The sequence below is a fragment of the Diadema antillarum genome, unplaced genomic scaffold (assembly GCF_040938485.1).
Source record: "Diadema antillarum isolate AM-2024a unplaced genomic scaffold, OU_Dant_1.0 seq00000850_RagTag, whole genome shotgun sequence".
NCBI classification, from domain to species: Eukaryota; Metazoa; Echinodermata; class Echinoidea; order Diadematoida; family Diadematidae; genus Diadema; species Diadema antillarum.
The window spans coordinates 570,618-593,900 of record NW_027271723.1 but is presented as its reverse complement, the minus strand read 5'-3'; the positions used below and the strand labels follow the sequence as shown (position 1 = coordinate 593,900).

Here is a 23,283-nt window from a genome sequence, read left to right as displayed (position 1 = left end):
GTACCTACCTAGTACCTACCCATACACTACACACAATCTAATTTGACGTTGGTACACACACACTGTGCAAGTGTTTATGTGTAGGGTAGCCGAGGCGCGCGGATGGCGCGCGAGCATTACGTGAGCTGAGATCGTCAGTGGCTGTAAAAACAGTAGTAAAAAGAAAAAGAACAACAACAAAATAAAGGCGAACGTTTTCCTTCCACGGCGTCAGCTCTGCTCAGATGCGAGTCCATGAATAGCGCAATGATTAAAAGTGGCAATGATGTCATAGACGGCATTATGTAATACTAGATGAGTGTTGTTGATGAAAATAACTCTCATTCGAAACACCGAATTTCACATTGTATAACAACCTGTATATTATCATGTTCTTATCCTTCTGGCATCCGCTAAATTGTTTTTGATATTGTACTAGTATTTTGCTTTCTCGTACCACTTGTGATCTTACATCAAGGAAAATTGTTAACAAATTCGTACACGTTGTTTAATTGTTTGTGTTTCTCGTTAGTGTGATCTTCTTTTTTTTCTCTCTTTTTTTTTTGAAGGGCGGAATCGTCAAACGATCGGATTCCCCGTTTGCATTTGAGATTCCCATGGATACTGTATAAAAATATTTTGGTCTGTTTACAGAGGTTGCTGAATTCGAAATTTGGTTTACCCTTGGAAACAAAATAAAAGTGAAATCCTTCTGAAAGATAGCCTCACTTTAGATCAGCCTCAATGGAATTGAATTGACACGGTCTCTTATCACTTTTGTAGGTCTATAAATAATTACTACATTGTACTTATGTAAGTTAGACGGAGAGTGCGTATGAATGGAAGAAAAGCATAGGCCTACATGGATCATTGACATTTTCATGTTTTTCTTCTTAATCTTCTTCTTAATCATCATAATCTTCTTTGTCTCCTTCTCCTCCTTCTTCTTCTCCTTATTATTATCATTGTTATTATTATTACTAGTAGTATTAGTATTAGTATTAGTATTGTTATTATTATTATCATTATTATTATTATTATTATTATTATTATTATTATTATTATTATTATTATTATCATTATTATTATTATTGTTGTTATTTTTATTATCATTATCATTTCAAGTTTTCATGAGTGCAGGGCAGGATGCAACTGATTCTACCTTATATTTGTTCAACACTAATTCTTGAAACTGTCTGGGTCTACGTTTTCCATATTTAAACAACGCAAGTTTTCTTTTATAGGTCTACAATGCATATCAATTACTCACTTTGCAATCTTCAGCAAGATTTTTTAGACGATCACCTGCATTTTACAGCAGAAGATAGAATGGTACACCGTGAATATTGGTTCGATTATCCACTTAACACTTTCTTGGATACCGATAGATTTTTTATACAGTTTATTTTGTTGAGTTTAGGCCTACCTGCAGCACGTCTTTCGCTTTCCAGAATCTGATGAAGGGAAGCTTGACATGCACGTGTTTCCATACCCTAAGATAATGTTTCGGTTGCAATAATTCTCCAGCACACGTGTTTGCTGCCGTTATGAAATGCGCTATTTATTGATTATACTTGGGTGTGGTCATTAACGATAAATTAATGAATTGTATATTTTACTGAGCCACTCTTGTCACAAAGACTGATTCGCATCAAGAATTGTACATGGTTTCAAAAAAAATCCACAAAAATTGCCGGAATCACTACTAAAATTTAATCATCTGTTTTATATGTGTAATTATCAACCTTCCCTGTAAGTTTCAGCCAAATCAGTTCACAATTTTATGAATTATTTTGCACACGGACAACTTTGCCAACAAACAAAAGCCGACGAAAACATAACCTCCTCCCTTGACGGAGGTAGAAATGAGTTTTTCCTTGTACCTCTTCATATCCTCAAACTGAAACAAAGCGGAGAAACTAATGGGGGAAAATTACAATTTTCAGTCAACTCAAACTTTAAATGACATAGGGAGTAAATCGCAAAGATGGCAAAATGGACACAAATTTTTGTTTTATTCATTTAATTTTATAGGAATTTAAGAATTCATGAGACTTGAATTCAGGAACGAAAAATTATTTTCAATTTTCCTAATTTGGAATAACATTTCAGATTTCTACCATTTATGTTACTATAACTTCTTCTCTATTGTCATTTGAATTTGATTTTGACAGACAATTCCTCATTTTCCTCCACTATTTCTTACCTTTCTTTATTTTCGGGGCTACAAAGACATTATAAAGATCATATGTTGATTTTAGCACAAATCAATTTACATTTCTTATCGTGTTAAATTTGTCTTCTGTTCTCATTGTTAAATGGAAGAGCACTTACACATGAATGACAACTAGTCCATTTTTGCAATTTTTACTTTTGTGCCTTGGAAGAGAAAAATGAATGTGTTCACTCATGCGTACCTTTTCCCTTTTTATGGACCTACCAGGCTGATAGCCAATCAAATTTCCTTTTAACACGGTATATAAAACATTCATATTAACCAAATGATTTGAGAAATGTGAACTTGAAAAGCCGTTTACTTACTTTATTTTATTTTTTTAATTAATTTATTCTTCTTTTTTTTTGTTGCTGAGCGTTAGATTGACTGGACACCAATGTAATACACCGCACATTCCAATATACATTACCATTTTTTCTCTTATAACTGTAGCTCCAAACGTTGTACTACATACATTGACGGGTTTTATGTTATATACTCCCTCTCTGCACTTACGTGTTATGCCTCCCAGAGTTCAGTTGTACTTTGACAAGCGTGTAAAAGGAGTAAAATCTAGCGATCAGAGTTTCAACAAAATCCGACTTAATAACTGAACTTAGTGTGCATGTTTTTACTGAGCAGTGACTAGCCGCAACCACTTTCGATGATACGTTCTTCAGTGATGGTGTCATCAACTTTACGTATCTTTAAAAGGCTTTGTCCACACAAAAATTAAAACCTGTTTTTGGTTGGTGAAAGTGAAGCGATATCATCCTTTCCCCTCTAGCCATTGCTAGTTTGAAATTGATGTGACAGACACGTTTTGGTATTTTTTGTGAGTTTTTTTTCACTTCATGTTAAGATCAGAAGATCATTAAAGAGTTTCATTAATTCGAATAAAAAATATTACTCCCGTCATTATCTAAATCTTTCTTCACTCTCTCTCTCCTCTCTAACCCTTTCCTTTCCTCCATTTTCCCTCTTTCAACTCCCTACAAGCTCTCTCTCCCTCTCTGACACACACACACACACACACACACACACACACACACACACACACACACACACACAGAGTCACGCACATGTGCACATACATACACACATATCATTCAAACACATACTGTAAATGATTAAACTAATTTTCATGTTGATAACAAGTCACACCAAATTACTCTCACCCTTTCACACCATCTTACAGTCATAGCACACATGCAAAATACACTTTAGTTTGCTTGAGGTTTGTTTGTTTGTTTTACATACCAATAGAATTTATTGTCACCAGTATGCACTGCACAGAAACATAAGGAACAAGTATTGCAAATTCGTTGTGGTAGTGAAAATTTGAAACGAGACATTATGGTGAGCTAGGAAACCTCAGATTTGTACACGTGACCGATATCTATTTGAAAAAAAAGCACTTGATATATCATTTATGGTATTTCAATATTGATAAGTAAATATTGATGGATCTGGTACAACATGCTTTCTTACTATGATACAGGATAACTCGACTTGACACCGATATGCCAATAAAATCTAAATTGCCTGATTTAACTGTGCGAACAAGTAAGCTGCAATCATGGATATTGTCCATGTTTCGTTGTAAATTAACCATTGCAAATTATTTTCCACAATTCTTTTCCTTAGATAAGTGACATGATCTTCGATACTGACGATGAAATGAATATATTTTGTCTGAATCTGACAGGATGAGTTTGATAACCACTGGCTCAATTACCATCATTTATATGTCACATCACTTTGAACATCATTTACATAATTGCATATACACATTCTGGAAAGCACATTACAAAATTCATGCATAGAAAGTACAAAGAATATGGCTTGATACATTTTCCATTTCTTTACAGATCGATAGAGCGTAGTTATTTTGGACGGAAGAGAAGATTAGCACATGCACGACTAGAGGACGGAAACATATGTCTCCATATTAACCAAGAGTACAGAGATATGTATAATAAAAAGCAGCAGCAAGTTTACAAGACATGGCAAAATTTCAGAAATATTCTGACTATAGGCACATAATGTGATATGGCAATGTACATTATCTAATTTCCTATTGACAAAGAAAAAAAAATGTATTATGTTAGCACATCACTAATATTAATAATGTTGGTTTTTTATGTCAAGATCATACACTAGAAAGTTTACAGCTATTATACATTCTTGTCAAAAGAAAAAATAAGTACAATTTGGTCACATAAATGACCTGATAGCAACCAAAAACCTTTCATATATCATAATACTCAATAACTTAAGACTGATCATTCATTGAGCATCTTTTTTTACCGTTAAGTTCTGCAGATGTAAGCAACATTGAAAATTAGGTTAAGCATATCAAACTAAGCTTTTAAATATGACAATATATTAAAAAAAACCAGACCTTGATAATTGAGGATGACTCAAAGTAAATAATGCCCCATGATAACATAGTGTGTGTGGTGTGTGCATGCGTCTGTTACGATATGTGCTACAGTGCAACTGGGCAGAACACACTAACTCAGTAGTATATATCTAATATGTCTATATAAGAGTATTCTACAAGTTTTACACTCTAGATGTATTATACCATGATTAGATTCTTATATTCTCACTGTTGATCATATCCATGTAACAATAATGCAATCATCTCATGCAATTTTTATGTAGCATAAATGGTTTGAATAAAACTATGACACTTTGGTGTCAAATTCTGAATCTCTTACTTTTTGAGGAGGAAAAAAAAAGTGCTCTTTTTGAATGGTAGCATCAGTTCTAGCTGAGCAATTTTCCTTCCTTTATATCATAACCACAAGGTTCACATTTAGCAGGTGCTTCAAATCATAATCAAATATTCCATCTGAATTCTGAATGAATTTATAGTTGGTACAAGTCACATTAACGTAGGCAAATCCATCACTACTTGAAATCTTAAAGCAGTTTAGTTTTTTTTTTTCTTCTTCTTCTTCTTCTTCTACTTTTGTTTTGGGGGGGGGGGGGGGGGTTGGTTGCCTTGGATGATAAGCTGTTGCAAAAGAATACCCACTAGGAACCTCATTTTATTTAGCTCACTTTTGGTTAGTACATGTATTGCTTTAAATGAATGTGGGTTGGCTCTCGGGAGATTATGACACTGATCGATTTTAACGTCAGTAGAGGTTTTCAGGTTTTAAAGTGCTTTTAGGTAAATTCTGTGTGTGTTTGTTGTTGTTTTTGAAGAGGAAACACATTGATAATTGTAGCTCATTTACCTTCACAGCAAAAACATTCATCCATTTCTCCATCAAATGTAGAAAAAAACAACAACAATATACCAGTTTGTGCATGAAACAGCACTTCTCAAGAAAAAACATAAACCCCTTCTATGATCACAAAGCAAGAAATCTTCAGGAGAGATAGTGGTATGCTACAATTTAAATTAACGCGGAATCTGATTGTCAGGCCTGGTATCTTCTTAACCCATTGAACTCTAGTCCCAAGTACACTCGGGTAGGTGTCAGATGGAAAGAGTATGTTATCGCATACATGGTAATCAGCTTGTCCTCAGCGGGTTAAGCATTTTAGTCCCTCAAGAAGTACCTGTGCAGGAACTGCAAAACTGCAAGACTCATAAACTGCAATGTATCACGGTGTGTATCAAAGACTGGTGCCAAATCGAAACAAGGAAAGTGATGCCATACAAGACAAGTATAGAGCTCACCCTGATATACTCCGCCCCATCTCTGTGTGTGTGTCCCATCTCCCTTACACTCAAAAGCAATTATGTCTACTTATATGCACATTGGTGAAGTTTAAAATCTTCTTTGCTTGGTATCGAAGAATATGAAGCACAAGAACCCACCTTTGTCATATTACATTGTGATGTCCACAGATGTCCATATGATAATAGATTGAAGCTTGCTCAAACTTGTTTTCATTTATCATTCTGAATTGCATTTAGAAATGTCCTATTTCTGTAATTTCATTAGCACTACGAGTCTTATGGGAAGAGCATACCAAACACTAATTGTTTTGTATATTGATTTATGCTTCTCATATGGCTTAATTTTGGAATCTAATCAGAGGGCATACCTTGGCATGACAATAACTGACTCTACTATATATTTTATATGTGTAACTCTGTATAAAAACACGAGAATGCAAGAAATCACACTGATTTGTAGACCTAGCAAAGAGGTTAATGTATTTTCCTTTGTTAAATATTAAATAATTTCAATGCAAAATTGATATCCTCTGAAGCAGGTATTCACTGATGGAATGTCACACGTGTTAATTGATATTCAACTATGGCGAACTGAGCAACAACCAAAATCTTGCGACCTAACAACCCATATCACATGATCCCTCCCACTTACATATCGTCGCTGGGGTGACAAGACCTTGTATCTGCATTTTTGGTGAAAATGACTTTTTTGGATTAATGGTCAAATAATGGGTCAAGTGATGTCCTGTCCAAATCCCAACTGTCTTACTCCAAAAATGAAGCCAGCAGCATGGCATGTCAAAGGAAAGGCTTTCCCATTCGCTCTAGTGCTTTGGCCGCCATGTTTTCTGGCTCTCCTGAACATTTGACATTTTGTAGACACGAGGTCTTGTCGCCCCAGCGACGATATATAAAATAGAATTAAAGACACCAAAATGCCTTTAATAGACATGGTGAAATCAATGACATTCAAGAATTCACAACAGAAAATTGTGAGATTACCACAATGGCATGCAGATTTTACTAGCATCCATTTTTCAATGTACATTAAAAAGTTATCATCATATTTTATTGCATCGTTTTCTATTACTGTGATTGATTTCGGTGTTGGCATTTCAGCCAAAATGGTTTGAAGTACTCAGTTACATGATCAGTCACACTTTACCAACAGTAAATGATCGGGGTTTTTTCTCTGTCTATGAGATGAAAGATGCAAGATGTCAAGAGGAGATAATGATTTTCTTCTCCTTATGCAATCTTACTTCTCATATAGTTTCATATGAATTTGAATATTGACCTGAAATATTAAAAAAAATAGTTGTTTAATTTCTTCTTTCTATTTGACATGATTTTCAATGCCATGTCAATTTTGCTGCAATGCTGGGGAAAAAAAATATGATGAAGAATTAACACTCTCATCTTATTCAAGTTCTGTTTGATGCTGTATAGAGTTAATAAACTGAGAGCCAAAAGGTTACATGGACAGAGCACATCCAGTCCTACACGCTGCCCATGACCCATCGATGGTTGGCAAGGCGGCGGCGCATGCGGACGATGGAGGAGTCCACGCTGGCGCCTGCCTGCTTGTGGCGGATGTCGTGTTGGAGTCGAGACTGGGCCATTTGAAGAAGGCCGATGTTGCGGCTGGTTTGTAGCAAGGACTCGTCAAGACCGGCAGCCCCCTGTGATGGGGAAGAAAGAGGTACATTAAACTTTGTAGAACGAGTAGCGAAAATCATGCCATCTCATTGGTCGAGACCTGTGTTATTGTTTACTGGCTTTATGCTGCCTCACTGACGATAGCCACTGTAAGCATGTTATTGTGCACTTTAGCCAGAGTTAATTAGCACACTAAGCAGGCCTTTGCGCTCTCAGTAAGAGGTGCCTATTATCTAGCAAACCATGCACCCAGTAAATTAAATGTGCATCAAGTTATTAATCCAGTTATTACCGGATGCATTAAAGTAATTTATGCATGATTTTCATCATGGCAAGCCAAAAAGAAATTTATCCTGTTAATTTTCAATCAGGTTTTATGTAAAAAAAAAAAAAAAAAATGATTTCTAGCAAAGCATTTGTCCTTATTCTACTAAACAGGTGATGCCCATGTCTTTTCGTGCATCAATCTAAATAGTGTGCATGAGGTAACTATGGAATTTAGCCTAAACCCACTCGGCTTCGCCGCGTTGGTTAGGCATTCCATAGTTACTTTAAGCACACAATTTCTACTCACGCAATTTCAATATTTGTAGAGACAGGCAGTCCACATTACCTGATGAAGAAATGTTCTGAGTTGCTGAAATACTGAATGTCATGTACCATAAACAAGGACATCTCAATGTAACAGAAACACATGATTATCACATTTATCCAAGTGACCTTATGTTATTCCCTGAGTTTTGTGCTTGAAATAATTGTTACCAATGTTCATGGCAGGGGGGGGGGGGAATGTGACCTCTAAATGTGGAAATTTATGTTCAAGTGTCATTAGATCATTGTCCACATGGACCCAAAATATTTTCATGATGGCAATCATCATCACAAACTGCATTGACTTTACGTACCTTAATGATGTCCTGGGCTTCTGGGAGGTTGGTGCCAGGGTGTCGCTGGTATACCCGTACAAGGGGGCGTGTCAGCTTCTCCCGGGTCTCCAGGTCAGACTGCATTTCTGGTCCCACGGTGTAGCCGAGGGCCTTTTCAGTGGCATCATACCAGCGCTGGGCCCTGTGAATTGCATGTCGGTTCTCTCCGGACGCTACCGTCAGATGTTGCTGTGGTGACAAGTTGAGAATGTAAGTGTGTGAAAGACTTTATACCACAAATACGCCACTGAGGGTTCACTCTTTCCTATGCATCAAGTTCTTGGTTCTTTGTTTGTTTGCTATCTTTTAACTTACTTAGTAGCTTTATAAAAGCATTTATAGATTAAGACAAAGATCTTACACTCTCTGTGAAACCATGAAAATGATAGAATAGAAATCTTCATAATTCTTTGAAATCATTTTTGGTGATAAACACTTTGTTAGAAGTATATCAAATCTGACACAAAGGAAATGTGATTACTTAAATGTGACCCATCTGAACTGCTACTCTTTTGGACTTTTACTGAGACATGTTAATCCAATCAGACTTACCTTCAGTGTAACTGTCTCGGCAACTTTACGGTTCATACCGTCGTTGACGGCGCGGTGAGCAGCCTGCTGCAGCTGCTCCGTGTTCTCAATGGCATCCCTGATTTCCTTCCGCAAGACCTGGGACCGTTGTCGCGCCTCCCGTGCCTGGGCGATAGCTGCGGCTGCCTCCGGTGTGAACGGTCCCAGCGGGTCCAGCGGTGGCGTCTTGGAGCCTTGTCTGTCAGCAGCACCGTCTTGCGGTGAGGCAGCACGACCCAAGAGGTCGTTGGCATTCATGTCAATCTGCCGGGTGTACCCGATGCCATTGGCACCGAAGGTCATGGTCTTCTCCTGACGAGAGGCTCGGCCACTGTTGCGGGAGGCACGGCCATTGACGGACGAAACAGCATGGCAGAGGAGGTCCAGGACTCTGTTTCTCTCCTGGATGACTGCGCTGAGGCGTTTGCGGGACTGGTCCAAGACCTAAGACAGAATCAGAAAAACAAAAAGACAACAAATGTCATAATGCATAGCTTAAAACATTCCAAACAACCTTGGACAGGTGATGAGATTGTTGTTTGCCAGCAGTGACCCTTTGCGTTAGGTTCATCATTGTGTAGTTATGGCAAACCTGCCCAGCTGTATATGCCTAAGTTTCATGTTATCTGCAATGTCGTTGCCTAAATATCACAAGGTAACAAAAGCTCAGTAATACAGCAGAATTGTATTCAATACCTACCAATAAGTCACAGTGCAGGGAATAATTTCCCTTCCTGATATTGTATAATGATTTTAGTTGATGGGCAAGTGTTTTGAAGATAATTTCAGTGAACAATTCTATGCATTGAAAGTTCTACACAAACGATACTGTGTATAGCAGTGATATAAAAAAAGTAAAGCAAATTGATATATATGCAACACCAAGAAAATTATGGCTTGCAGAGTAAATTAGAAATACATTATGGCAAATAGTTTAAAATGAGAAAAACTGCATCCATAATGTTGTGTCCTATGTGAATAATCAGGCTGGCCAAGTAAATTTTACCTGCAACTGCTTCTGGACAGAGCGTAGCTGCAACTCCAGAGCTTTCTTCAGCTGATAGAGGTGACGTAGCTCCTTGTCCAGCAGGCTGTCTGCCCCGTCTCGCTCCTGAGAAGACAGAAAAAGAGGATATGAAAGATGAAAATACACATTAGAGGGGACAAAATGAATGGCTTGCTAGGGTTTGCTCAAATACTTCTTTGTTCAATCCATGTCTTCTTAAACAGTCAATCAAATCATCATAATTGTAGTCGCAGCATGATGTTCTAACACACTTGTTCCTTTCTCTTTCTAAAGCCCGACGCACACTATACGATCCGACCGCTCGTACGACCTTAAGATTGGAAGTGTGACGTCACAGTCTTGCCATTTTCCAGGTACGACTGGGTCTTAGCACCAGTCGTAGAGATTTGACATATTGAATTTCTATGACCGGTGGGGGCTTTAATTCAGCCATTCACAATACAGTAAAATGCAAGCGCTTTAATATTCATTGGTAAAATGTACTGAAGACAGGACAGTTGTAAGTCCACTTGTAAGGTCAGGTTGTATAGTATGCGTTGGCAGGTCGTATGACTGGGTCTTATGGTCCTAAGGTCGTAGTCGTGAGTCGTATAGTGTGCGGCAGGCTTATTATTAAACACTTGATACAGTGTACCTACGTACACTTTAACACATCTACCGACATTCAAAAATATCATTGTCACTATACTATCATTATGCATGCACTGTGGCAGACAGCTATACCTTGGGGTCACAGTCCTTCATCACCCACAGGTTTTGTGATACATTTTTCTGCTAGTTTATAGCAGCGAAGACTTGTTAACCAGTATGGTTAAATATGTATTCGGTAACAGAAGTCTATACTGCTATGATCATTGCAAGTCTTTCATGTGATTTTTAACTTTATATTCTATGTCTGTGCGCAACACAAGGACATTTGGGAGGTATTCACATGTTTTTGCCATAGACATACATCAGATGATACAGTAGCTGTCATCATGTGGAAAACATTGTATATCTTCCTATGGCTGTCATATCAATTGTGCTCTAAATTTGCATTTATACCTGTACATGTAACATCTTTTCTTTTGGAAGTTGCATTATGCACTCATGGAAAAGAAAGGCTTAAAGAAATATCATGATTTCTTGCAGAGCTCACTAATCAAAAGTAATTTGGGCTTGAATTTCATGTAAGAACCGAACAGACCCAATCGTACAACCAAGAAGGAAGACAACGTACAGAAAGGGAGAGAAAGAGGGAGAAGGGAGAGAGATACAGACTATACATGTAAGTCATTTAGAGCAGCGTATCAATGACAATTTAAGCCTTGATGACAACTGTGTAGAAACTTTGTTGCCAAGCAGAACAGTATCCTTTGTCTAATCTTTAACCAAAGCGTAGCGCAGCTAAGTGATCCTTTGTTTACTTAGGAAAGGGGTAGGATTGCTGCCAGGGGAAAAAAAACTGAACTCTGTCCAGTGTTCTATGCTTCAGACACTTACTTTGTAAGCACCAACAATGGTGTAGAGTGGCTGGAAGGGATTGTAAATGCTTGAACATTCATACATATTACTTTGATTGCACACTCTTCTTTAACAAACACAAATGAAGACTTACTGTGTTTCAATGTGCTTAAATGACAACAATGGCTCTATGAGCCAGATGACAGCTTTCTATTGCTCTGTGCAGCATACAGTTGAAGAATTACATGGTCAATATACCAACAGGTTCGTTGTTACTTTGAGTGCAAGCTAATAGTTTCTTTAATATCAAGGGCACATCATAAAGTTGCCTTGTACAGTTTCTTTAATATCTAGGGCACATTATAAAGTTGCCTTGTACAGTTTCTATAATATCCAGGGCACATTATAAAGTTACCTTGTACATAAATACAGAGAATCCATGACAGCAAAAAGTTTGAAGAGTTGATTAATAATTTATGTACATACGCCATTAGATTTCAAGAGTGTTTCCAGATAGATTAAGCACACTTCAATCTACTCTGTGCAGATTATTTCATTTCAGTACTGAATATCTTGGTATTTTTAATCTTCACCCCATTTTCTGATATCTTTATCTTTATTACCAGAACATAACCCTTAATTTCTGTCTGTAGAAAAATATCAAATGAAGCAACAAGCATTTAACTGAACCTGGAGAATAGAGTGTTTGACTTGTTCTGTTTTCTTGGAATATGCGGAATCTTAACATCTGTTTCCAATCAAGGTGGTGTTACCAAAATGTTATTAATGTTAAGATATTAATACAGCCACCTGACGACATGTTGAATAACAAAAACTTGGAACTCAACAGTTCTCTTTAAAAATATTATATTTTTGGTCCAAGCATATTTGAAAAGTCTCCTTTGGAATATTGTCATTACATGAATTTAACTGATATAGCGATGTCAATATTTCTTAATTGATCCAGTGAATATAATGTATATTCTATCAGACACACAAGGTTCCCCATCAAATTTCCACAAGGACCTACATGTACTGACATCACATTCATGTGTATCAAATATTACTTGCTCTCCCGCTCTCTGTAATCTGCAAAAGAGGAAAACAATCTGTCTGAGATCTGACAAGATACTTTCTTGAATTTTCCAGTGTTGGAGTTTTTGATGCTTGCACAGAAAAGGTCCCAAGAATGTGATCAGCAACAAATACAGTACATTGTGTATCTAGAAAGTAATATCCTGGAGTCTACCCAACTAGTGTAGTCCACTAGTAGAAACAGGTGAGTGGTACCATGGAATTGTGGGTCACAGTGAGGCTATAAGCACCTACATCATCAGTACATGTAAAAACTTTTGAAAATCTATACAGAAACCAGTACCAGACACACAAAGATAACATGTCGTAATCATGGAAAGGATTAAAAACACAGAGGAGTAACAACATGTAAAGCAAGCAGCTCAGAGTCATAGTTTGACCATAACACTGTCCAAAATTTGACCACCTGCTATGTGTACAAACCAGGGGATGCTTTTGCGAGCAGTCAAATTTTGGCACGGGAGGTCAAACCTTGGTGCAGGTTTTTGAGATTCGTCAAAGAAGGCTCAAAACAAAAATGGCATTGGACGGCAACAAGCAACAGGTTATTGTTTGCCTTTGTGATTGTCTTTTTTATTGTCATAATTGGAAATGTATCAAAAAGGTTTCCTGTTAGTTAACCAGGAGGCTGTAGTTTATCAATAGGTAGGCTACAATTTTACAAACCTTGTCTATTAATTCAGAGTAATTTTATTTCATCGTTCTTTACTGCAATTGCAATGACTATTGTCATCGAGGAATCAAGTCGTAGACGTAGTCCTTGGTAAATTGGTGGTTGGATGGCTTGATACAACACGCCACATATGGCACATGGAGACCATTTTACTCAGGTTCAGTCATACCTCACGAATAATTCCAATTGACTAGCGCTAGAACCCTTCGATAAAGATATTCATATAGACCACTGATTGCAAGTACTTAAATAGTAAACTCACTTTTTCCCTCGATGGTCGCGTACATCTGACTTCTGTGCTCATTTTATTGAGTGAAATGTCCTTTCGAATATGTTCCAACTTCTTCTCCAGTGCTTCCTTGCCTCGCAGCAAACTTTTGACCTCCTCGTTTGTTTCCAAAAAGCTGTCTCGAAGTTTGACGAGTGACACCCTAGTTTCTCTGACATATTGGTGTACAACTGTGTTGCTTTGCTGAGCACAATTGTCTCTTAGCGATGGCAAAGCGTCTAATGAACGTCCAACATCTTGAACTTTGTCAGCTCTGTCCACCGCTGCTTGCGACACCTTCATTTCTTTCACGGTGGCATCGCTCCAGCTCTGCGGTCCTACCGTGGCGGTAGCCAGGGGAATTTGCGTGCGTGTACGTGTGGCCATCATCTTGAAAAATTGGTGTTCCTTTGAAGTTTTCTTCACTCTATCATATTGAAAAATACTAAACCTTGTTAAATGTTGGATTCCTGGGTACCAATGTTAGTTGATGCTGGGATACAGTGTAGCGGGAACCGGTGTTTTGTATCCCGCGTGTTCAAAACAATGCTTTCGGTGCTAGGCAGGAGAGCTCCACACGGTCCAACCCGGTATTATCCATGTACAATACGTGCACGATGCATGTGTTTGTGTGTGTGGGACTGCTAGAGCTAATGCAAGCAGCAACCACGCAATCACAGAGGCGGCGTCTGTTGCTACATCTGTTGTCATGGGATCGTCTCGACCACTCGCGTGGAACGATAGTCAATAGAACACGTCACTTCCCTTGTACAAGACATCGAACGCGATTGGCCTGTCTATGGGTTTCTCGCCTCTCCAACATTGCAATCTTTTGTTGAAGCTTGTTTTGCTTTGTGTATTTCGCTTTCACCTCTGCACGCATGAATAAGTTGTTACTATTATAACCACGAAGAAGAAAATAAAGATCGAGATGATATAGTGTTTACCATTGAGAAGTGAGTTGTTTTGAACGTGCTCCTCGGGAATGTTCTTGGTTAGATTAAACATAATCAAATGCCACGGGTGTTTTCCCTTACACTTAACATGATAACGCAGCAAAATGAAATTTTCTCTACTTCTAATTCTTCTTTCTATATTATTCACCTTCGACATCCTTATCTTCCTTTTCTTCTCCTTTCATTTCTGCTAATATCTTCTTCTCTTTTTCTTTTTCTTTTTCTTCTACTTCTTTTTTGTTATACAATTCTTGACTTTTCTCTTCTCCTCCTTTCTCTCACTCTTTTCGTCTTCTTCTTCCTTTTATTCTCCTTCTTCATCTTTCCAGTATTCTTCTAATTCTTCTTCCTTGATTGCTCCCTCTTCTTCTCATTCTTTTTCTTATATCTTCCCTAAGTTTTCCTAGAGTGCAGTATTTCTTCTTCCGTGTCTTCCAGTATCCGGAAAATATAATACATGCCATGTATAAAGTACGCATTTTTTTTTTTAATTTGAAGATTTAGTTAATACATTTACCTAGTACCCTGCCTGATGTTTGGTGGGTGTTATGCTGACGAAATAACCAGTGAAAGTAGAGTGGTAGTACACTTAGACCTAGTAGGCCTAGCAGCATAATGAACAGCATGCCCTACTGTAACTAATATACAAATATACTTTCCTTGAGAGTTTCAGGTTAAAACTATGGGTAGTGGTGAATAGTTCTTTTGGAGACACCGAGGCCTACCGTTCTAACCAGAAACTCGAAATAGGCAAAGTATATTAAAATGTATTTTATTTCAGATCAAAAATCTAAACAAAAGAAGGGGAAAATGGGGAAATTAATGCGAAGCGAGTGAAGGGGCTCCAATATGAGCAGCGCACGATGTGATATGTCAGGCTGGCTTGTAGTGATTTTCAAAAATGTTACATTTCACGAAGTGGTGGTACGAAGCAATGCGCAATGTCAGAATTGTTTTATGACGTCACAACTGCTTTACAAGAAATTGATACATTTCACAGACATGACAGTACGAGCATGCCAGCGTGCAATGGCAGCATTGCTTTATGATGTCACAACTGCTTTACAAGAAATTGATACATTTCACAGACTGACGGTACGAGCAGCGCGCAATTAATTGCTTTGTGACGTCTATATTTTTTATTCTCATATTTATTTTTAGAGTGACGGTACGACGCATGCGGTGCGCGATGTCAGAACTGCTTTGTGACGTACAATCGTTTATTAAAAATAGTTACATTTCACAGAGGATGGTGCGAAGCTGCGCACTTTCAGAAATGCTTTGTGACATCATTTTGCAAATACATGTACTAGTATGTGTACAAATGTAGTACCATAGAGCTGTAATAATCCAACTCTATGTGTAGTACTGAGTATATTACTTGCAAAATGTCGTCATAGGAGTGACGTCATTTTACAATCGTACTTTACGGAGTGTTAAACATCCCAACACTCCGAAACAAAACAACAACAAACAAACAAAATCACAATTTTTGTCACCCTATCTCTTACAGCACCACTATACAGTAGGCATACATGTAGGCCTAATTATCTTCTGTTCTAGAGCTACATCAAAACTGACAGAATTTTGCGAGGAATGTTGCGGATGAAAAATTAATGAAAGGGCTGATGTACAGACAAAATACATTTGTAGAACCAAGAACCGAAGCAAGAGAGAGCACGATAGATGCAGTAGGCTATTTATGCTCATCTGTGACGTCATTATCCCCCCCCCCCCCCCGCATTATCCCAGAGGCTTACAGTCTGCAAGAATCTTCAGCCTGTTGAAGGAGGCATCAGGCTTAATCAGAAGAAGAAGAAGAAGAAGAAGAAGAAGAAGAAGAAGAAGAAGAAGAAGAAGAAGCTAACAGTCCATACCATGCATGGCAGTGAATGTTCGTTTTGTTTTAGACTCCATAATCCATGACGCCTGATACTATCATAGCGCACTGCCGAACTATCGTTTGAAAGAGATCGATTATGGATCGCAACTAGTTCGATCAGACTGAAGTATTCGCATGTCCATTGAGAACAATTGCAAAACGGACGACCAGACAATCCATTAGAGTCGATCATAGATCATCAGCATGGCGCGCAATAAGCAGCCTGTTTTTATTCGGGCGCAATTTTTAACTGATGAGGTCCGGTTTTATTTCAGTTTCAATGTACAGCATTTACCAACGTCTACGGCAGATCTTAAGCATTAGTACAGAAAATGCATTAGTACATAAAATAACTGCACGTCATTTCTGTATTCTTTACCTTCATCACAGAAGGTTCAAAAGTGTGATTTTTCATTTACCGTCAGCTCAGAGCAAATAAAAAGTACCGATTTCTCAATGTATTACTTTTAATAAGGTTAGATTGTCCGTAATGGTACGCTTCAGATGTGCATTGATAAGTCATGGGCAGGGGTCGCGGGACGATTTTAGAAACGGATGTGTTTTCCTAGTTTGTTTCTATTGCTTGTGATTTCTTCTCCGTTTTGTACAGTGTCGGAGACTCGGGATCGTAAAAGTTATGTTGTGATCAATAATCATTACCATGCAACTGAAATTCATCTTACCCCTGAAGGTCACTATTGCAGCATGGTCTTTCTGAACACAACTTAATTATAGCTAGTGGGTAGCACAGGTCTTTTTAAGTTGGTAATTCTATAAGGTGACTTACAAATAAATTTCCAAAGTTGTGGAATGTAGGGCCTACACTACTGTTAACGTCTTGTACTCATCAATAGAGCACGCTGCGTTCTATGAAAAAAAAAAAAAAAAACAGCAGAAATAAAATTCTCCTGCTTTCCAGAGTGTACACTTTGTTATAGCAGGCTTGCTAAGGGCGAAAAAAGGGGCGATCGCTGCATTTTATAGTACAAATGTCCTACTTGGCACGTATGTTCCTCGGTACAATTGGAATTTTTTCATCTAAAGAGACAATCTGTATCTATGCAAATAAGCCTTAATTTGCATAATTTATGCAAAAACTACATATGAAAATTATTTAAAAATATATGTGCATCCAGCAGAAATACCTAATTTGGTAGAAGTATGCTATAGAGTATGCGGAAACAATTCCTGCAAAAATTGCTTTCATAATACCTTTGTAAATAAACATATATACAATTGCATAATTACGCAAGTTATGCAAATTGATTTGTAAACAATGAAAACCCCCTTAAATCTCATCCTAGATAACCCGTTTGAAACACTCTATAACAACAAAATGAGAAAAGAATTGAATAATTGAACCATCATTATCAGCTAATTTACATAATGACTAAAGAAAGTATAGTTAAAAAAACATAATTTTTAAAGTTTTTCCCACATCAGTCTAAGAAGTGCATTTTATGATAAAGACTACCAAAGTAGTATGCTTATCCTTTAGTCAAAAGGAAATGGTTTGTAACATCAAAACACTATTTCTTTATGCAAATACCACCTAATTAGCACATTATGCATATTAATAGCCGAATGCACCATAAGTCAATGGTCAAGGTCGACTTAAGAAATTGTATCAGTTTACACGATAACTCAAGACTGGATTAAGCAAATTTCACCAAACTTGGTCCACGGATGACGTATGATGGATCAATTAATTGGGTAGTTTTTAAGTAATAACGGCAAGAGCTCAAAGGTCAAAAGGTGCAAGGTCAATGCTCAAAATTTCATTATTTCCCCCATATCTATGCGATGCCTGTAGGTATTTTATTGAAACTTAGTGACTGCATAAATGTACTATCAAAATAAGATTCTCCAGAGAGTTTCAGGTCAAGAGGTCAATTGTCAAAGGTCAGGTAAAAATGTTAATTTCACTTTTTTTCTCCGTATCTCGCAAATGGTTCAAGGTATCTTCATGGAACTTGGTACTGGAAGGAATTTTTAAGGAAATTTAGGGGTCATTTGTCAAAGGTCAGGGGTCAAAGATCAAGGTCAATTGGGCCCTCAAAATTTCACTATTTCCCTCATATTTTTGCAATGCTTGTAGGATTTTTCTTGAAACTTGATATATACATGTATTACCTAATGGAGATTCTCTGGGAAATTTCCTGCCAAAAGGTCAAAGCTCTGATGAAAGTGCTATATTTCACTTTTTCTTCCATATCTTGAATGTGAATCAAGGTATCATGAACCGTAGTACATATTTGTGCATATTCTACCTGACAGTGATTCCCTCGTTGATTATCAAAAAAAAAATGTTACGCCCTCCCCTCTCAAGTGTTTTTGTTTCCTCTTGATAAGTAGGAAAGGACATGGAATTCAGTGACATGGTATAGTAAACACTGTCATTGCATTTAATGTATAATGGGTCGCCTGAAACTTAATTTTGATGCACACATGTATAACCTCTGACATTCTTACCCTTTACATTTTTACCTGTGCATATTTTTTTTTTTTTATTTTAACCTCTGACATCTTTACACAAAACCAGTTAACATAATTATTTTTGGAAAAAGCTTCAAGATCATGCAGGTCATGATTATCTATACAGGTATTAGCTGGTATGTGGTGGAATATGACATTCTTTGGACCGTCAGGAGGTTACATTATCCCAAGGGAAAACAATCACAACCGGGGAGAATATGACATTTACGATCCTCGCAAACAGTAGCATGTGACGATCTGTTGACAAATCATATTCTAGTAATTGTAAAGGCCATCTAATCTACTCTTTTATGGCTATGAACATATTATTTCTGCTTTGATTTATTGTTGATATTGACTGAATTTAAGTCAGAGACTAAGATTATTTGACTTAAAATATAACATCTCCTATATTACTCACATGACAATTTTTGCATGAATTATTGCCTTATCACAATGTTATTGTGTATAAATTTCCTAGCATATGCGTTCCCAGAAACAGACTTTGTTTCTAACTAAAGCTTGTACGTTCTTAATGCGTGCAGATACCCTTGCATCCACATAGTTTGCACAAGTTTATAATCAGTTTGATGTAAAAAGCCTCTTATTCGCTTGATTGCCTACAAAATACAATGAAAATCAGAATTCACACTTTCACAATGGTGGTGTTTTTTTTATGATTTTCTAACCATGACCTCAGTTGTGTACTGTTTACAAGGAAAAAAAATATCCTTTTGTAAGCAATATTGTTCCGGTTTGCATATATCAGTGCTGTTCCTACGTAGGCCCTATACTGCTGCATAATCATATTTAAAGAATGTCACTATAAATTGCTATTTTTCCCACCCTGCAAAGCATTAACGCAATGAGGGAAAATTGATAGTAAAAATGATTTTTAAAGATCAATATGTTTCGAAATTTCACGTCTTGTATATACTTATTTACATAATTTATGCATAAAATGCCTAAGTTAATTGAATAATGTAGAAACAATTTAAGTAACTGAAGAGTGTTGTTGCGAGAATATTGTCTTATTCTATTAGCTTTTTGGATATCAGATTCAAAGCAATTTAAGATATTGTCACATGATTGCTTTTTGTTTGTTCTGATTATCTATGTATAGTATTGATATGCATTTTATGCAAAAAACAGGTTGTTTGCATAGAGACAGTTTGTCTCTTTAGATGAATCATTTGCTTTTGACCCAAGGAACATCCATCCCAGGTTCAAACTTTGTACTACAAGATCCAGTTCTTAATAGATTAGAAATTCTTTCAAAAAATGCAGATTTTTTCACAATAACTTGCATAATTATGCAAATTGTATGTTTAATTACATAGGTATGAAATCAATTTTTGCAGGAATTTTTCCATTTGCTCTATAGAATACTTCAACCAAATTAGGTATTTCTGCTGGATGCGCATATATTTTTAAATAACTTTTATATGTATTTTTGCATAATTATGCAAATTAAGGCTTATTTGCATAGATACAGATTGTCTCTTTAGATGAAAATTTTTCAATTGCCCTATAGGGAACATCTGTGCCAAGTAGGACATTTGTACTAAGATCTGCAGCGTTTACCCCCTTAACAAGTCTACTATTATCTACTTGGTTAAAGGTATAGTATACTCTTTTAAAAATGCTTTTGAGAAAAAATCTTGTCGGAGACAAAGTGTGTGCGAACAGAAAAGTTCATTAAAAATAACGTTACATAATCATGACCCTCGTGATCAATACGAGTGCTTTCTCAGATTGTTTGTTTGTTTGCAGGGGCGGATCCAGAAATTCAGTAAGGGGGAGGCGCCTTTATAAAATTAAAGGGGGCCGCACGCCCATTTTTTTCTTTTGATTTCTTTTGTTCTTACAAAAAATAAAGAGGGGGCGCGTCCCCTCTGGATCCGTCACTGGTTTGCTTAATGCTGCGTCACGATACCCTATTGATCATTCATGTTTTTAATTGTTTTGATACTAATGTGTGTCTGTCTAGAGTCGTTCAGAACAAGGTTTTCTAACAGTATACAAAATTGGCCATTGTTTAATGCATGGTATGACTCCAAACTGATATAAATGAAAGTTATTAAAATGAGTGTCTATATTTTTCGAGTATACATAATGGGCTTCTGTATAAGCTTACACGCCGTCATCACTGGCATGGAAATACTATATAGGAAATACCAAGTTCTGGAGCCAGATTCAAACTCGATTTCCATTGAGTGACTGTAATGAAGCACAGCACCGCATTACTGTATTTCGATAAAAAATTTTCATTAAGATTTTAACAAATCATTATTAAAATTTTGCTTAAAAAACTCCGACACTCTCAAGCATTCAACAAACGGGATAAAGAAAAAAAAACTACATCGCTATTAATCTTATGATAGCTAGGTTAGTCTCGTATAATGACAAAGTTACTGTCTGAACGATTTTTTTCTAACTAACTGAAAACACTCGAAAATGAAGGCAAAAAAAAAATCAGCAATAAAAAAAAAAAGTTTATCGAGACGGAAAAAAGATGTTATCTCATTCAGACCTCTATGTGAATAAGTTAATCAGATCTTTCTATTTTTATACTCACAATATTTGACATGTTATTATTGTCTCATATTGCCCTATGATACAAGCAATTAATCCTAAAGTGGCCATGTAAATCATGGAGTTCGGTTGATCGAAACTAATAATGTTTATGAAATGACACAGTATAGCTGCGCAGATTGGATTGAAGTGTATTTAAAGGCAGCTTCGTGATGAAGTATAGGCCTATACTCTGCACTCTAAAATCAAAAGAACAAAAACAGTATGATTATTTTTGAGAACATTTGACACTACAAAACTAAAAGGAAAAAAAAAACAAGATGCACGGGTTTAAAATTCTGACCAGCTTTCCAGAAATAGCAGCATTGCTTAACACCATATGGCACATATACTAATACATTTATTAAAATTAGATGAGATGATGACGCTTTCAACTCAATACGTCTCTCGATCCCATTGTGCATACACAGGTTCTGATAGAATTAAAAAACAACAACAAACGAATACAATTTATTTCTAGTATCTGCTGTGTCCAGTGGCGTATCTAGGGGGGCAAGGGGGGCACGTGCCCCGGGCGCCACTCCTTGGGGGCGCAAAAAAAAAGAAGAAAAAAAAGAAAAAAGGAAGAAAAAAGGAAAAAAAAAGAAAGAAGAAAAAGAAGAAGAAGAAACAACTCACCGGAAGGGGGAGGGGAGGAAGAATGGTGGGGGGTGGGGGGCAGAAAACCAAATCAAAAAAAGATAAAAACAAAACATAATGACTCGGACAAAATGACAATGTTTATTGTGTTCACACAAGATTTCCATGTTAAGTAAGCTGAAATACAACAATTTTCGGCTCGCTCGCTGCGCTCGCTCTCTAAATTTTACATAGAAGAAGAAGGTGAGAACAAAATGTGATGATGGTGCGGACAAAATGACAATGTCTATTGTGTTCACACATGTCATTTTATGTTTAGCAGGCAAAATGTTCACGGAGCAGCGGCTGCAATTTCTTTCGTTCTGAAGCGATCGCCAATTGGATCAAAAGAAGGCGCCAACGGTTTCGAAAATACGGGGGGGGGGGCGCCAAAAAAACCAAACAAGATAAGAACAAAACGTAATGATGACGTGGAAATATACAAATTTCGGCTCAATCGCTCGTACTAATTTAGAGTATTTCTTCAAGTCCTCAGTTTGTTGGTAAAAATCGTTATCTATAAGGCCGTCACTATATCTTGATTAGAATTGTAAGATTTAATAAGCAAAAAATGACAAGAGTTCGATGTTTTGTAAGCTGAAATACAAAAATTTTCGGCTCGCTCGCTGCGCTCGCTCGCCAAAATTTATCAAAACTGGACAAAAAGGAGATAAGAACAAAACGTGATGATGACGCGGAAATATACAAATTTCGGTTCACTTGCTCGTACTAATTTAGAGTATTTTTTCAAGTCTTCAGTTTGTTGGTAAAAATCGTTATCTATAAGGCCGTCACTATATCTTGATTAGAATTGTAAGATTTAATAAGCAAAAACTGACAAGAGTTCCATGTTTTGTAAGCTGAAATACAAAAATTTTCGGCTCGCTCGCTGCGCTCGCTCGCCAAAATTTATCAAAACGAAAAGGAGATAAGAACAAAACGTGATGATGACGCGGAAATATACAAATTTCGGCTCACTCGCGCGTACATGGGGGCATTTCATGAAGCAATTTGTCAGATATCTCGTCTGACAAACTATTAAAAGCTACTGAAATCCTTGCTTCTGATTGGCTGAAAGCAAATTTTGTCCGACAAGTTGTCGGACAAAATGCTTCATGAAATGCCCCCCTGATTTAGAATATTTTTTAAAGTACTCAGTTTCTCGGTACAGATAAATCGTTATCTATAAGGCCGTCACT

The 23,283-nt window shown here is 37.0% G+C and overlaps 1 protein-coding gene across 1 annotated transcript; it reads right to left on the bottom strand.

Annotated features, from left to right (window-relative positions):
* Positions 1 to 7,396: 7,396 nt before the first annotated feature.
* On the bottom strand, positions 7,397 to 13,948 carry LOC139740386 (tektin-like protein 1). The gene is made up of 5 exons (XM_071650980.1): positions 13,553 to 13,948; positions 10,059 to 10,163; positions 9,035 to 9,496; positions 8,462 to 8,671; positions 7,397 to 7,579 (listed from the first exon to the last, which is right to left on the bottom strand). Exons 1-5 carry the CDS (start codon positions 13,946 to 13,948, stop codon positions 7,397 to 7,399), a joined length of 1,356 nt encoding a protein of 451 aa, XP_071507081.1.
* Between the last annotated feature and the right edge of the window lie 9,335 nt (positions 13,949 to 23,283).

Coding starts and splice junctions, on each gene's coding strand:
- LOC139740386 (XM_071650980.1), bottom strand. CDS start 13,948: ATGATGGCCACACGTACACGCACGCAAATTCCCCTGGCTACCGCCACG. Junction 9,497..10,058: donor CTGTCCAGAAGCAGTTGCAG/GTAAAATTTACT, acceptor ATTCTGTCTTAG/GTCTTGGACCAGTCCCGCAA. Junction 7,580..8,461: donor AAGCCCAGGACATCATTAAG/GTACGTAAAGTC, acceptor TCCCCATCACAG/GGGGCTGCCGGTCTTGACGA.